Source organism: Heterocephalus glaber, unplaced genomic scaffold, assembly GCF_053883595.1.
Source record: "Heterocephalus glaber isolate CG9 unplaced genomic scaffold, H.glaber_assembly_v1.0 deba00001442, whole genome shotgun sequence".
Taxonomy (NCBI): Eukaryota; Metazoa; Chordata; class Mammalia; order Rodentia; family Bathyergidae; genus Heterocephalus; species Heterocephalus glaber.
In genome coordinates this window covers 57,293,599-57,310,655 of record NW_028258296.1, presented here as the reverse complement: position 1 = coordinate 57,310,655, position 17,057 = coordinate 57,293,599, and the positions used below count along the sequence as shown (strand labels likewise).

Genomic DNA, 17,057 nt, shown 5'->3' with positions numbered 1-17,057 from the left:
CTGGAGCGCTGGAATTACAGGTATGTGCCACAGTGTTGCTCACCTTGCATAATCATTTCTGGAAGGTGGACAGCAGAGCTCTGCTTGTGACTGCTGCTCTGGAACACAGACTGAAGGGTAGTTGTGCCGGGGGAGGAAATGCTAGAGGGACTCAGGTTCACACTCAAAGTGACTCAAGACTCTTTCATTTACTACTCACTGGCCTGAAGGAAGCATGTGGCCCGCAGGGACTCCAAAGGGGCCACAAAGGGTATTCAATGAACCAGCACCATTGACTACCATATTATCTCATTATTGCTTCAATTTTTTCAACTATCTTTATTTTGCTAAGTGTACTACCTATTGGATCTACAAATGTAGATCCTTTCAAAGTAGTATAAATCAGATTTGTGTGTGCAAGATCTTGTGCAAGATCTGATTATAGTGCTCAAACAGCCAAGACCATCAAGTCCTTGAAATCCTTTCTTGCTGACCACAGTGTCACATGTCCTATGCACCTACATGGACCAATGTCTTGAAACTACCCTGAGTGCCTATTTCCAGGTGTTAAAGCAGCAGGCATTGTGGCACAGAGGATTCCTCCAGATAGCTGAAATTCAGCATTTCCAAGTTCACCCCATCCTCCAACCTTTGAGTGTAGATATTTAGACATACTACACATGTAGTATTTGTATTGAGTACTTGCTATGTACCAGGCACTGTTTTACATAATTTATAGTTATTAATTTATTTAATACAATAATCCTATGAGTTAAGAACTATAATTAATCCTTATGTGGATGAGAAAACTGAGGGACAGAATAAATTTTCTAAAGCTATACAGATAACTTGCTAAGCCAGTCATTTTGTCTGTAGTACATGGCCATATGGCCCATAGTACGGCCAAACCATTTTCCATATAACTTGTTTATCCTAGCTTGGAAATTCTTGTTTTATTTCATGTCTTTCTTTTCTTATTCTATTGCCTTTATTTAGCTTTCATTTCTTGCCAGGACAAAATGGCCCTCTAATTGGTGGGCCTTGCTGTAGACCAATCCTACATACAGACATTCCTCAAAAGGCCAGCTTTCTGGTAGTCCCACTAGGTCATTAAATGAATTGATTGCTAAAGGAGAAATTATATGTAGTATGTACATTACAATATTCAGAACAAAGAAATGGTCAAAGAAAACTCCAACTTGATGATTTTGCTTTTATTTGCCTCTTACATGCAGTACTGCAATGTATAACAGAACATAAAACTACAGTACTGTACTGTACAGTACAATCAGCAAAAACGGGCCCAGGATTTAGCTCAGTGGTTCCACTGCCTGGTCTGCAGGCGCAAGGTCCCAAGTTCGAACCCCAGTACCAAAAAAAAAATTCAGCAAAAATTACAGTACTGTATAACAAGATACACTGTATTAAAAAAGACATTAAGTGCCTACCTGGCAAGTGGAAGGTCCTGAGTTTGATTCTTGGTCGGGGGCGGGGGGGACATAAAATCTCTATAAACAAGATGTATAGATTTTTACAGAAAAAAAAAAAGATGGGTTGTAAGTTTGAGAGGTAAGTCATAAGTCTGAACAATGTGCCTTGGTCGTAAGTCTGAACAATGTTAAATAGGTAGGTTGTTAAATGAGGAAGCTCTGTATATTCTAGTATGAAATTCTGGGCTGGGGATTTAGCTCAGTGGTTCCGCTGCCTGTCTTGCAAGTGCAAGTTCCTGAGTTCAATCCCCGGTACCAAAAAATAAAAAATAAAATTCTGATAATGTCACACACTATTATGGCTTGTATCTAGATGTCCCCTCAAAGCCTCATGCATTCATAGGTGGGTTTTTCGGAGCTAGCTGGATCTAGGGTGTGTGGTACTAGATTAGTACACTGATTGGAATTAGCATAGTTCTGGGAATGGCTGAATAGATTCATTAAAGACAGAAGCCCCACCCTGGGTGTGAGTGGCACCACTCAAAAGACTTGTACCCTGGATACGATAAAAGGGAAAGATGGAAGGCAGGCTGCAGGCAGCTTGCTGCCTGTTGCTTCCTGCCCTACCATGGACAGTTTCTCCTCTTCAATGTCCCTCTGCCACACCACCCTGCCTTGGAGCAAGCTGACTATGCACTGAAACCTCTACAAACTGTGAGCCAAAATAAACTATTCTTCCTTAACTTCTGGGTGTCGGGTATTTTGTCTCAGCAACAAGAAAAGTAACTAAGACACAGACCCATGCTTTAAAACTTTTTTCCTTATGTTTATAAAATAAAGTTTGAACTGCACATTATGAAATTTGAGGCTTTTTATAATTTAACCCCAATTTACCTCCCTGGCCATATTTCCCATTCCTCCATTTTACATTCCTGGTTAAGTGCTATTTCTCCAGCACATTTTTGTATTTCACTTTTATATCTCCATACTTTTATTCATCATGGTCTATTTTCTAGTGTCCCTTCTCTTTTTCTGGACAGTAAAATATTAATTCTCTAGGGCCAAATTAAATATCTCCTGAGAAGTTTTCTTAGACTAGCAATTAACAAACAGCCTGCATCAGAATCATTCTTGAAGGATTCATTAAGATGTGGATTGGTGCCCCTCTGTTATTGTGGGAATGGGTCTGGCTGCAGTCTGAGAATTTGTGCATCTAATTTTTTCCCAGATGCTATCCCCACTACTGGTCCTCGAGCCCGGATCCTAGAATCACTATTCTAGACCTTCGCTTATCCTCTGCGCAATAAACTCCTCCTGCCTCTGTGCTTCTGTGACCTTCATTCTTTTCACTTTGAGTTATCATCGTACATCTCCATCTGCTCTGCTGGCTTATCGTACACATAGCGACTGTGTGATGAAGGAGGGGAATCTTTGCTCTACTTTAATTGAGTGGAATTATTTTTTATTTCTTTCCTGTATTGGCGATTGAACCTAGGGGCTACTGAGCAATACCCCCAGGTCTTTAAAAAAATTTTTTCTGAAGACAGGCTCTTGCTAAATTGGGGGCCAGGGATTTAGCTCAGTGGTTCTGGAACCTGCCTCGAAAGTGCAAGGTCCTGAGTTCGATCCCCGGTACAAAAAAAAAAAAAAGAAAAGAAAAAATTAGCCAAGTTGGCCTCAACTTTCAATTCTCAGCCAGGTGCAATGGTGCACACCTGTAATCCCAGTACTTGGGAGGCCAAGGCAGGAGGATGATCATGAGTTTGAGGCCAGCCTATCTCAAAAACAAGCAAACAAAAAACCCTTTCAACTTTCCTATTTCAGCCTCCTGAGTAGCTAGAATTACAGGAATGCATCTCCACAGCTGATAGAGTTGTGTGATTCTTTTAAAAATAGGGCTGGGGGCCGGGGATTTAGCTCAGTGGTTTGGCCACCTGCTGCACAAGTGGAAGGACTTGAGTTCGATCCCCGGTACCAAAAAAAAAAAAATTAGGGGTGGGGATTTAGCTCAGTGGTGTCTTGCAAGTGCAAGGTCCTGAGTTTAATCCCTGGTACGGGGGAAGGGGGGAATATATATTATCTATAATATATTTATTAGTACCTATTAATTTTAAAAATAGGAGAAAGAGGCCTGGAGGATACCAACATGAACAAATGGAAATCATTGCAGAAGGATAAAGTTCGACAGTTTATGATATTCACACAATCTAGTGAAAGAACTGCAGTAAGTTGTCTTTCTCAAAATGACTGGAAGTTAGATGTTGCAACAGATAATTTTTTCCAAAATTCTGAACTTTATATATAAGAGAGTGTAAAAGGATCATTGGACAGGAAGATGTTAGAACAACCATACAATAGGTACAAAGATCCTCAAGATGAACATAAAGTTGGAATTGATGGTATACAGCAATCTGTGGTGACCTGGCCCTTGATCCAGCCAATGTTAGTGTTTTGATCAATGCATGGAAGTTCAGAGCAGTGACACAGTGAGTTCTCTGAGCTCCAGGAGTTTGTGGATGGCATGACAGAATTAGGATGTGACCCCATAGAAAAGCTAAAGGCCCAGATGCCCAAGACGAAACAAGAATTGAAACAACCAGGACAATTTAGGGATTTTTACCAGTTTTCTTTTAATTTTGTAAAGTATCAGGTCAAAAAGGATTAGATCTCGAAATGACCATTGCCTACTGGGTCTTCCTGCTTAATGGAAGATTTAAATTCTTAGACTTATGGAATAAATTTTTTTGAATAAATTTTTGTTGGAACATCATAGATGATCAATACCAAGAGATACTTGGAATCTTCTTTTAGTCTTCAGGACAATGTATGTAGATGACATGTCTACTTATGATGAAGAAGGAGCATGGCTTGTTCTCACTGATGACTTTGTGGAATTTTCATGACCTCAAATTTCTGGGACAAAAAATACAACAGTGTAGCACTAAAAGAACCTTCTAGAATGTAGGTAGTTGATACAATAAATACGCTGGAAAATTCCATGGTCAGTTTCTGCTGGCTGAACTGAACTAAAATTCAGGCCTCACTATTCAGACTGAGGGGTGAGACAAAACTTTAAGGCTACAATTTGGACCACATCATATTCCAGTCTTCTAATGATGGTTTAGGCTTGTCTTCTAGTCTGGGCTGCTCTAAACATTTATAATTCTAACATTGTGGATTTCATCTTAATATCTGTGGACCATCCTCGTTTATTCTCCCACAAGTCTTGGAAGCTTTATGGTGCCTATTTTGAGGTTTCCATTCTTGCATAAAGCACAATGCTGTCTTCATCAGAAAGTAGTTCGGCATAAGAATTAAATATGATGAAAATCACAAACAATTTGTAAAAATTTCTTAAATGTGGCCAGGGATTTAGCTCAATGGTTTCACTGCCTGCTGCACAAGTGCAAGGACCTGAGTTCAATCCCCAGTACCAAAAAAAAAATTTTCTTAAATGTATGCTTTGGGCTAGTTGCAAAGACTATACTGATAGCACTTCCAAAAAGTGTATGGGTTCTGGAATGGTTTTTGGTTGGGGGGGATTTTTTTCCCTGGCAAATCACATGTATTGTTGATGTAAGTAGGAGATCTGATGAAAGAAATGTCAAAACAACCTTTGTGAAAAAATTTAGGATAGGGCCAGGGATTTAGCTCAGTGGCTTTGCTGCCTGCCTTGCAATCACAAGGTCCCGAGTTCGATCTCTGATACCAAAAAAAAAAAATTTTAGGATAACATGGTGCCTACCTGAAAAAAGTATTGTGTTTTAGACTCTCAACTTCAAAAAGGTTCCACAGAATTAGTCTGCACTCACCTTACCAATGTTTATATGAAATGGTCCTACAGGGAGCTTTTATTTAGCAAATGTCTACGTAATGTTAGATTCCACTCTTGTCTACATTATGGACCAGATAATTGGACTTCATTATGCTATTATAGGCCTACTGAATAAATCAAACTATTTAATTTGTTTTGAATGTTTTGAATTGGTATACAATACAATATCCTAAATTTAGGTACAAAGGTTTATTTTTTGGTTTTGCTTTTTTCTTCCTTTTTGGTCATCACGCTATGGAACACAAATGAAATTCTCTTAATTTATAAAAGGATAGTGTGAATTACATTTTGGAAATGGTTGTGATGAGCCATGAAGTTCAATCTGTGTAATATAGGTACTGCTCTTTCAGTCAAGTAGTCTTTTTTTTTTTGTACCAGGGATCGAACTCAGGATCTCTCACTAGCCAGGCAGGTGCTGTACCACTGAGCTACATCCCCAGCCCAAGTAGTGCATTTTTTTTTTTTTTTTTGGTACCGGCGAGCGAACTCGAGTAGTGCATTTTTGATGACTTCTTATTTTGCTGAAATTGCTTTCACTAATCACTGTGGCTGCCGAATATTTACTTCAGGAGCAAAGATATTCAGACATATGCCAATGAAAAAATACCAATCTAGGGCTGGGGATTTAGCTCAGTGATTCCGGCACCTGCCACATAAGCTCAAGGTCCCAAGTTGGAGCCCCAGTACCAAAAAAACACACAAAACAATCTGGCCGGGTGTGGTGGTGCACACCTGTGGTCCCAGCACTCAGGAGGCTGAGGCAGGAGAATCGCTGTGAGTTTGAGGCCAGCCTGGGCTACATAGTGAGTTCAGGGCTAGCCTGAATTACAAAGGGAGACCCTGTCTCAAAAAACCAAAACCAAACAAACGAACAAACAAATCTGGCTTCTATTTTTATCAATTATTTAGTCTCTTTATTGTTTTTGTTTCACTCACATTAGCTCCATTTTCACATCAAAGTAGAATGCTTGTATGAAACCCCCCCAATTGTTTGTTTTTTCTTTTGGTTACAAGACCCATGAACAGGTTTCTTGCCTAAATTGCTCATTTTTGTTTACTTACTATCATGTGACAAAGAGTTAATTGGTTTCTTTTCTTTTTTCTTTTTTTTTGTACCGGGGATCTAACTCGGATCCCTGCCCTTTTGAGGCAGGCAGCAGAACCACTGAGCTAAATCCTGGGCCCAAAGTTCAACATTTTTTAACCTGCCTTACAGAAATGTTTAAGAAAGTAACTAGGGCCTGGGATTTAGCTCAGTGGTTCTGTTGCCTGCCTCGAAAGTGCAAAGTCCCGAGTTAGAACCCTGGTACAAAAAAAAAAATGTTGAACTTCAAGTTTTGAATGACGATGGTCTTTACTAGAAACAGATTTTCCCTGGTATATCCAGGTACTCTCTAGGGCCTAGTACTGATATTAATAAAGGAATGCACTTCAGAATACCAGTACATTTTATGCAGATGCAAAAATGATTTCAAGAAACAATGACTTATTAAAATCGCTTTCTATTTACATAATTTTGAAATTGATGAGCTAGTTTATTAATATTCCAGTCATAACTTTTAACTCAAGAATGTAATTTTTTTTGAAATAGGGTCTTGCTATGCAGTTCAGGCTGGCCTCAAACTTGCAGTGATCCTCCTGCCTCAGCCTCCTGAGTGCTGGGATTACAAGCATGTGCCACCATACCCGGCCACAAGAATGTAATTTTACCAAAAGAAAAATTTGAAAATTTCTATTCAGGTGATTGGAATTAGTTATTAAAATAAAAGAAAAAAGGAGAAAAACCTTGCTGTTTTTAGTGTTTTTTAATTTTTGTAAATATAAAGAGGAATTTCAATTATGAAAAAATTTAAAAAGATATAAATATATGTACTTTTGTTTCCTGTCTTGATTTTGAGTTACAATATTATTTTCAGGTTGGTTATTTCAAGTATGCTGTGTTTTGAAATGAGATCCCTCCCACCCCCCAATATAAATTATTTTCATAAAAATCTGGTATTGGTTGTGGCCTAGTGCCTTGGGTTTTACAGATTTTTCTTTCTTTTCTTTTGAGGCAGGGTCTCTCCCTTTGTAGTTCAGGATGGCCCTGAACTCACTATGTAGTCTAGGCTGGTCTTGAACTCACAGGGATCCTCCTGCCTCAGCCTCCTGAGTGCTGAGATTACAGGCATGGGCCACCACGCCCGCCTTTTTCACAGATTTTTCTTTTAAATGCAAGACTTTTCCAACAAAATAGTGTTTGTTATCAGTATGGTACTAAACATGTATAATTACTAAACATGTATAATTACTGTGTGATTATAAACAAAAATACATAAAGCTTTGAATATAATTATGTAGTATAAAAGTTAAGGTTGTTGCCCATGAACTAGCACAAACAATCAACAAGTGGGATCTCTTCTTATTAAAAAGCTTCTGCACAGGAAGGGAAACCACCAGCAGTGTGAAGAGACAACCCACAATGTTGGAAAAAAATCTTCACCTGCTGTTCCTCAGACAAAGGTCTACTATCTAGAATCGATAAAGAACTTAAAAAAATCAGACCTCCAAAATTTAAAGACCCAATCCAAAAATGGGCTTCTGAAATGAACAGATATTTCTGACAAAGAAGTAAAAATAGCAAATAAACATATGAAAAAATGTTCAACATCACTGGTCATTTGAGAGATGCAAATGAAAACAAAGCTGAGATTCCACCTCACCCCAGAAAGACTGGCTGCTATCATGAAATCAACCAATAACAAATGCTGGCAGGGCTGTGGGAAAAGAGGAACACTGCTCCACTGCTGGTGGGAGTGTAGACTGGTGCAACCACTGTGGAAATCAGTATGGAGATACCTCAAAGAACTAGGACTGGAAGTCCCATTTGACCCCACTATTCCCTTGCTGGATATCTTCCCCAAAGAATTAAAAGAATCATACCACAGTGATATATGTGTACCCATGTTCATAGCAGCATAATTTGTAATAGCTAAAACTTGGAAGCAGCCCAAATGCCCATCAACTGGAGACTGGATAAAGAAAATGTGGTTTTTTAATAAAATGGAGTACTACTCAGCCATAAAAAATGAGAAATTAGAGACATTTATAGCTAAATGGATGCACATTGAGGCAATACTCTTAAGTGAAAGAAACAGGACACACATGTGTAAATACCGAATAGTTTTTCTGGTGTGAGAAACTGAAAGTGTAAATAAGGGCTAAAAGGTATAATCAATAACGTAAAATAGGATGAAAAGGGGTAAAGGGGAAGGGGAAGTGGGAGGGGTAGGGGAAAGGAAAGAAGGGAATGGAATTACTATGAGAAAATGAAAAAATGGAAACAAAGTCTTCGTAAATAGGGAAGGATGGAGGGGTTGGAGGGCAGGGGAAGGGGGAAAAATAAGAACCAACAGAGATTACGTAAAGGTGTAAATTTCCAATGATGAATGTCATTATATTGTATACCTAAAATGTACCGATAAAATAATATTTAAAGGGCCGGGGATTTAGCTCAGTGGTTTCACTGCCTGCTGCACAAGCACAAGGACCCGAGTTCGATCCCTGGTACCAAAAAAATAAAAAATAAAAAAAAATAATATTTTTTAAAAAAGTTAAGGTTGTTCATTATGATGGCATCTTAGAATTAAACAAAGCTGTTATAAGGTCTGAAAAAAAAATTTAGTATATGTGCTGCTGAAGCAGGCACAGGAAAAAAATTTTAAATATTAGATTTCAATGTGAAATTTTCATACAAGTCTATTTTTGAACGTATCCATCTTCCCTGTTGCCCTCCCTTTCTCCCTCATCCCCTTTTATTTTCTTCTTGTTGCCTAATAATAATCTTCAAACTCCAGGTTTCCAGATGTGGTGAAGCATCTATAACCTATAATCCCTCTGCTTGGAAGGCTGAGGCAGGAGGACCATGACAAATTTGAGGCCAGCCTGGGTCACACAGTGAGCTCAAGGCAAGCCTAAACCACGCAGTGAGACCCTAACTCAGAACAACAACAACAACAACAACCACAAATCCACTCTTTTCTACTCTCATGTCATCTAATTTAGAGACCACATATTAGAGGGAACATTTGATACTTATCTTTTGGAGTCTGGCTTATTTTGCTTAACATAATATTATCTAGTTTATTTTCCCGAAAATGACATAATTTCATTCTTCTTTACAGCTCACAATACTCCATTGTGTATATATATACTATCCATTCTTGTGTTAATGGGCACCCAGGCTGATTCCACTATCCAGGCTTCTGTGAATTGGGGCCGCAATAAACATGAGTAAGTTGTGTAATTCTTTATAGGGCAGGCATCATAATAAGGACCCACGTTCTGGGCTCTGCTTCTAAGGTCTGAAAATTAACTCTTATCAGAGGTGATCAGGCCCTGACTACATGACTCACATTATTAAAATTACAAATTATGAAGCCAGACATGGTGGCGCACTCCTGTAATCCCAGCACTTGGGAGGCCGAGGCAGGAGGACTGCTGCAAGTTCAAGGCCAGCCTGGCTACATAATGAATTTAGGACTAGCCTGTAATATAAAGTAAGACTGTCTCAAAAACAACATCAGGCCCAGGGATTTAGCTCAGTGGTTCTGCCGCCTGCCTCGCAAACACAAGGTCCCGAGTTTGATCCCCGCTACCAAAAAAACCAAAAAAACAAAAACATAACATCAACAACAACAAAGATTGTAGTAAACCGTTTATTGCTATTATAAATTAATATAAAGTAATAAAGTACAGCAACTTGAATATACATGGTGATAGGCTTAGAACACTCACCACTGTAATCCCTTGTACACATTGGAAAATCACAAGCATATGCTGCTAATACTTGATTGTGAGAAATCATAGTGCAAGGGTTAAAACATTATCACGCCAAATGGTCCTTTCTCTGTTGATGGACTCAAGGGGAGTTAGGTCATAAGACAAAGGTGACTGAGTGATCTCAGACTCATAACACATTTCCAGGAATTGAAAATGTCAGGTTTTTCAGGCACCAAAAAGAGTAATAAAAGGTCAAAGTAGGACAGGTGAGAATTGCAACTACCTGAGAAGTATAAGTCTCACCTGCAGGGAGCAGTTGCTTCTCAGCTCCAGCTAATTTTTGCCTGTTCAATACAGTGTTGCTAGATCCTCCCATTTTTCAAGTGATCTTAGAAGGACGTAAGTGGTACACACCTGTAGTCCCAGCTACTATGGGAGGCTGAGGCGGGAGGGTCACAAATTTGAGCCAAGCTTGGGCATTTCAGAGATTTAGTGAGACTCTGCCTCCAAATTAAAAAAGGAACTAGTTGTAACTCAGTGCAAAAGTGCTGTTTTTAACACCTGCTGTTTTTCTACCATGAAATAGGTAAATAATATAGATAAATAAATATTATTATACCCTAAGAGTATGGTCTCAAGGTGCATCCATTTAGCTAGAAATGTCTCAAGCTTATCCTTCTTTATGGCAGAGTAGTACTCCATTGTATAACCCCCCCCCACATCTTTATCTATTCATCAGTTGATGGGCTGGCTGTTTCCAAGATTTACCAACTTAGGCAATTTAGGAACCTAGAGAAAACTTGTCTCAAAATTAAAAGAGAGAGAGAGAGAGAAAAATGTAGCTCAGTGAGAAGGTCCTGGGTTCAATCCCCGGTACCAGAAACCAAACCAAACCAAAAAAAACTCCTCTCCAGACTGATATGACATGTAAGCCGTCAGTGTGAGGTAGAGATACCGTGAGCAGTGAAAAGGAACAGACCCAAGCTCCTGAACTTCTCCATACTGAGGACTTGGGCCACTGAGATTGAGTGTTTGTTCTACATCCAGCGGCTCCGCTGCCCTTTTCTGGAGAAGCATTCATGTTGGCGCCATGTGAGTTTCCCTTAGGTTGTTGCTCTTTCTCTGCTTCCACTTTTTCTGAGTCACTTTCTCTTAGGTTACTGGTAGAAGTCAGACAATTGTCAAACCTGTGACTCTCAGGTGACTGTATATTGATGCTCTTATTAATCATGTTTTTATCTTGCAGCTCATTTTCCGAAGTGGGGGAAGGTTAATTTCTGAGTTCCTGGTCAGAATGCGTGGCAGACCTCAAGGACTGTTAGTAGTTTTCATCTACTTCCACCCAACTGCACCTGGCCCTGACTTTCTTTTCATGAACTCTAAATACAATCCCCGCCTGCACAGTTTAATGATAGAGCACCTTCTCCGCCTGGATTCCGGGGCAGGCAATGTCTTGTCTCTCCCTTGGAAGGCTTTGATTGTCCTGCCTCCATTTTTCAAAGAATTCCAGGCAGGGGCTTACTCAAGCCAAAGAAAGGAGCAGTCCTAATTCTCAAAGGCAGGAGCAGGTACGATCATGAAGTCCCTGCTAACTGCATGGCTAGAGTCGCGGCTCCATAGCAAGGGATATGTCCGTCCCCCTCAGTGGATGCCTGAACCCTCTGAAAAGTATATATATTGTTGTTGTTTTGAGACAGGGTCTCGCTATGTAGTTCAGGCTGAACTTGAACTCACTTTGTAGCCCAGGCTGTCCTCAAACTTGTGGTGATCCTCCTGTCTCAGCCTCCATGTGCTGGGATTACAGGTGTGTGCCATTGAGCTCAGCATTAATTTTTTTTTTTGGTACCAGGGACTGAGCTTGGGATCTTGCACTTGCGAGGCAGTCAGCAGAACCACTGAACTAAATCCTCGGCCCTCAGCCTGAATATTTAAAAAAAATTAATTTTATTGGTACATTTTAGATATACATAATGATCACATTCACCATAGGGAATTTGTACTTGCACATAATATATCTGGATTTTTTTTTCCCCCAATCCTCTAACCCCCTTTAACTCCTCTTCCCCTCCTTATTTACAAAAGCTTTGTTTCCATTTTTTCCTTCTATTCTTTTTTCTTTTCCCTTCCTTCCTTTCCCTCTCCCCCTCCCTTGTTCCCCTTCCCATTTGAACATTTTCTTCCCACTTCCCAATATTTATTATACATGTTGGTCCTTATTTACCCTTTCAGTTTCTCACACCAGAGAAACAATGCAGTATTTAAACGTGTGTGTACAATTTACTTCACTTAAGAGTATGGCTGGCAAGGATAAAGTTTACCTTATAAATTAGGCACAGTAAGAGATTATTAACAATAACTAATAAAATAGAACGATTATAACAACTTCAGGGATAGAGGCATATTTTCCTTCTTTTCTTTTTTTGCATTATGGGGACTGAACCCAGGCCCTTATGCATGCTAGACAAGTGCTCTACCACTGATCTACACCCCCAGCCCTGGAGGATTCATTCTTATCACAGATCTTTCCAACCTCAGCATACGATTTTTTTCATCCTTAGTTGAAAACTTTCACCTTTTTTTTTGGAGACAGGGTCTTGCTTTGTAGTTCAGGCTGACCTTGAACTCATGGCAATCCTCCTGCCTCAGCCTCCCGAGGGCTGGGATTACAGGTGTGCACCACCACGTCTGGCAAATTTTCACCTTTTTACTTGAGGAACACATTCGATCATTTCTTTTTGGCATATCAGAACTGCCAGCATCACTAATCCTGCACTTTGGAGCCATTATTATATAAAACAAGTATTACTTGAATATAAGCACTATGACAATAAGTCAGCCAGCTACTGCACATGTGGCTAGCATAGAAAGCATAAGATGGAATAAAGGATGATTTACAACACTTGAGGAGCAGAGCTAGAAGGCAACAGGTTTCATTATGCTATAGACAACGCTGTGCAATTTAAAAGATTGTAGAGATAGCTGAGTATGCTGGTCATCACGCCTGTGATCCCAGCACTTGGGAGGCTGAGGCAGGAGGATCACCAAGAGTTCGAGGCCAGCCTGGGCTACGTAGTAAAGGCCAGGTGAACTACACAGTGAGACCCTATCTCTAAAAAATGAAATAATAAAAAATAAAATAAAACTTATGGGTAATTTCTGGAATTTTTCATTTAATATTTTTGGATCATCGTTGACTCTGGATAACTGAAACCTCAGAAAATGAAACTGTGGATAAAGAGGGACAATAGCTATTCCTCAATATGGTTGGGATTTGGTTCCAGGAGCACCATGAATACCATAAGGTATGGATGCTCAAGTCCTTGTATAAAATGCTGTACCATTTGCATATAACCTACACATAACCTCCTGTGTACATACTTTAAGTCATCTCTAAATGACTTACAATACTTAATGCAATGTAAGTGGCATGGAAGTTGTTACTAAATATATTGTTTAGGGAGTAATTACAAGGAAAAATCTGTACTTATTCAATAGAGACATAAATTTTTTTTTCTGATTTTTGTTTTGTTTTGTTTTGTTTTTTGAGACAGGGAGTCACTATGCAGTTCAGGCTGCCCTTGGATTCCATATGTAGCCCAAGCTGGCCTGGAACTCACGGAAATCCTCCTGCCTCAGCCTCCCAAGTGCTGGGCTCACAGGTATGCACCACCACTCCTGGCTTCTGATTATTTTTTCACAATTGAATCTGATCATGAGGAACCTGTGGCTGGCAGGGCTGACTGTACTGGATGGCTGTTGAAACTTGCTCCAGTGTGGTCCCACAGATTCATGTCTTCTCTGAAGTGATTCTTGCATAAGCCCAGGTGATGTCCCACACTTAGATTCTAAGATAATGGATCTCAGTTCCCACTCACAGAAGAGCTACTGTTGCCTGGGACACCTGGCTGCACAACTAGTGGTGAAAGCCTTAATTCTCCAGTACTTGCTGTGCTAGATCCGGTCCTCTGCAGACCAACCCTCGCTGAACTTCGGTAAGCAGCCTGAAGCCCCTTTCTTCCTAGTGCATTCCCATGTGGACTTTGCTGCCAGTTGGCCCATTGCCTCCCAAGCTTCCTTCATTTTGGACTTTGGAGAATAGGGGACTATGATCCCCTTCCCTTTCTTCAGAGATCTCTGGGATGATGACGATGATGGCCATATTACATATTATGTGTTAGTTTCCAGTGACTGTTGTAGCAGATTACCACGCCAGTGGCTTAAAACAACAGCAGTCTATTCTCTCAGGGCTCTGGAGATCAGAAGTCCCAATTTCAGGTATTAATGAGGCCATCCTGCCATCAAACCCTCTAGGAGAGAATCTTTCCTTGCCTTTTCCAGTTTCTAGTGGTTCCCGGCGAGATTTCTTGGCTTGTGGATACAGGATACCAACTTGTGCTTCTATCTCCACATGGCTCTGTGTCTTTTTTTTGCTTCATTTTTACTGCTTAAAAAAAAATATGGTGCTATGGATGAACCCAGGGTCTCGTGGATGTGAGGCGTACACTATACACTATTAGTCCCCCCTTCCTTTTCTTTTTGTCATACTGGAGATTGATACTAACATATATCTCTAGCTCTCTTTTATTTTTATTTTGAGACAGGGTCTTGCTAAATTGCTAAATTGCCCAGGTTGGTCTTGAAGTTGTGATCCTCCTGCCTCAGCCTCCCAGAGTATAGGGATTACCGGTATGTGGTGCCATACTCGGCTTCTCTTCTATTTGTTATAAACACATATCATTGGATTTAGGACTCATTTATGTAATCTAGATAAGTTTATTTTGAGATTTAAAATTTTTTTTGGTACCAGGGATCGAACTCGGGACCTTGTGCTTGCGAGGCAGGCGCCGGAACCACTGAGCTAAATCCCCGGCCCGAGATTTTTAATTTTTAATGTTTATGTTTTGGTTTTCTGAGACAGGATCTCGCTATGTAGCTAAGGCTGGTCTCAAACTTGTGGTGATCCTCAGGCATTAGCTTCCTGGGTTCTGGGATTACAGGAAGGTAATCTTATCCTGAGCTTTTTAATGACATCCATAAAGACTTTTTCCCCAAATAAAATCACATTCATAAGTGCTGGTAATTAAAATGTAGACATATCTTTTGGGGGGCCCTATTCCACCAACTATATGTTATTTTATAGATGAAGCAATTTTGGCTGAGTTGTGGGATTTACCTAAGGCAAATTAGTTCTCTACCACAGAGGCCTGCCCACTTGAGAAGGACAGTGGATTTTGAAAAACTTCACACTCCATGGCCAGGTGTGTTCACACACCCTGCAATCCCAGCAGTTGAGAGGCTGAGGCAGGAGGATCACTGTGAGTTTGAGTCCAGCCTGGGCTGCATTGTGAGTTCAAAGCCAGCCTGAACTACATAGCAAGATCCTGTCTTAAAAATAAGTAAAATAAAATAAAATATCCTTATTAGACTCATCATAGGACATCAGTTCCTGCTTACCTTACATTTGTATAACTAAAGGAACCATGCAGGTCTGGAATTCCAGGTGAGCTTCTAGTTTCAGATAGGCATTACCAAGCATAATGATAAACATAAGTGAGAAGGCTGAGACGAAGGTAAAGTAATAGAAACTCTGGGTCCTAAAAGTCTGCATGAAAGATTTCAACTCTCTTATGAGGTGTTCTCCAGGAGGCTTCACCATACTTCAGCTCAGAGATGGCTCTGTGGTTTTGGAGTTGGCCTCGTAGGGATTCCTCACCAGCTTGGCACACCGGAAAATCATCACTATTAGGAAGAGAAATAGAAGAACAACAAAGACAATGGCAAAGCCTTTGTCCACATCAACACTGCTGGACAGGCTCGAATCTTCCATGGGGACAGGCACCTCTTTACTATTTTCCAGCTGCAGCTACTTCCTCAGGCGTGTCTTCAGATTTGTCATATTCCTAGGCAAAAGAAGAGAAAACAAGTTTATTGACGTGTGTGTTTCCTGATAGCACTGTGTGGAAACCAAAAAGGGGCCAAGGGTTGGAAAAAAAAATCATCAAGATTTATGTAAGAAGCATTTGTGAAACCAAGAAAGCTAATACAGATGACTAAAAAGATCTGTACATACATAAAAGCATAAATTATCCGAAGACTTCCTCCAGTGCAAAACACAAGGGCCATGGTTGTGATGAGAGGTCCATACATAAAGTTTTGGTCCCCAGGGTAGCAGTATTGGAGGTGCTGTGGCGGTGAGGCCTAGTGGGAGGTTCTTAGCTTGTGGGGGTCACATCCCTGAAAGGGATTATGGGTCTCCATCTCCTCTTTCTGTTTCCTGGCTTGAGCTGTGGGCACCCGTCTGATATGTGCCCTTGCCATGACGTGCTGCCTTTAAAAGAGGCCCAAGTGAACAGGACCACCCAGTCTGGACTTGGACTTCAGAACTGTGAGCCCCTCTCTTTTCTCCATCAATGCCGATGTCTGGTATTTCATTGTGTAGTGACCTAAAGCTGACTTGTACACTGAGTAAGTACATGTTACCCAGAAACCAGCTGGTGCTGCTTTGCCTTGCAAAATGCAGGTAAAACTATCTTGAACATCTCAATTCTGTGTGAAGTCCAAATCCCTCTCTAAGATTTCATCAAATTCCCAATTTTTTCCCCCTGATCGTTACATTTGACTGTGTTGTCATTCTCATAATGAAAAATCAGGTACATCCCAGAAGGGATTTCAGTTATTAAAATTTAGTTCATCACAACAATTCTGGAAAAGAATAAAGTAATAAGACATACTTTCCCACTTCAAGACTCATTACAAAGCTACAAAGATCAAAATAATATAATACTGGAGTAAAGCTACATCCTGCTTTTTAATTTTGAACAGGGTGTCACTAACTTGATGTTTCCCAGGGTGGGCTCAAATTTGTGATCCTTCTGCCTCAGCCTCTCAGAGTTGCTGGGATTACAAGCAGGCACCACCATGCCTGGCTCTGATCTTTATACATCCTGTGGTGGAGTGAGGAGTGGAGTTGGTAGAAATGTGCTTGACTACAGCTCCTCTTCATAAAATTTGGGAGAGTTCCGTCTCCAAAGGCTGCAGCTCTCACTGGAATA

General features: G+C 40.3%; 1 protein-coding gene and 1 pseudogene across 2 annotated transcripts in view; one reads left to right on the top strand and one right to left on the bottom strand.

Annotated features, from left to right (window-relative positions):
- The first annotated feature begins 3,533 nt into the window (after positions 1-3,533).
- On the top strand, positions 3,534-4,348 carry LOC147827797 (DCN1-like protein 1 pseudogene; annotated as a pseudogene).
- Positions 4,349-9,918: 5,570 nt separating this feature from the next.
- The window catches only part of Ctxnd2 (cortexin domain containing 2), a 43,101-nt gene continuing 35,962 nt past the window's right edge, over positions 9,919-17,057 (bottom strand). For both annotated transcript variants that reach the window (XM_087213394.1, XM_087213395.1), the window contains exon 2: positions 9,919-15,905. In XM_087213394.1, the coding sequence (XP_087069520.1) occupies positions 15,665-15,832 (168 nt within the window). In that variant the 5' untranslated portion in view covers positions 15,833-15,905 and the 3' untranslated portion in view covers positions 9,919-15,664. The remainder of the gene's footprint in view (positions 15,906-17,057) is intronic.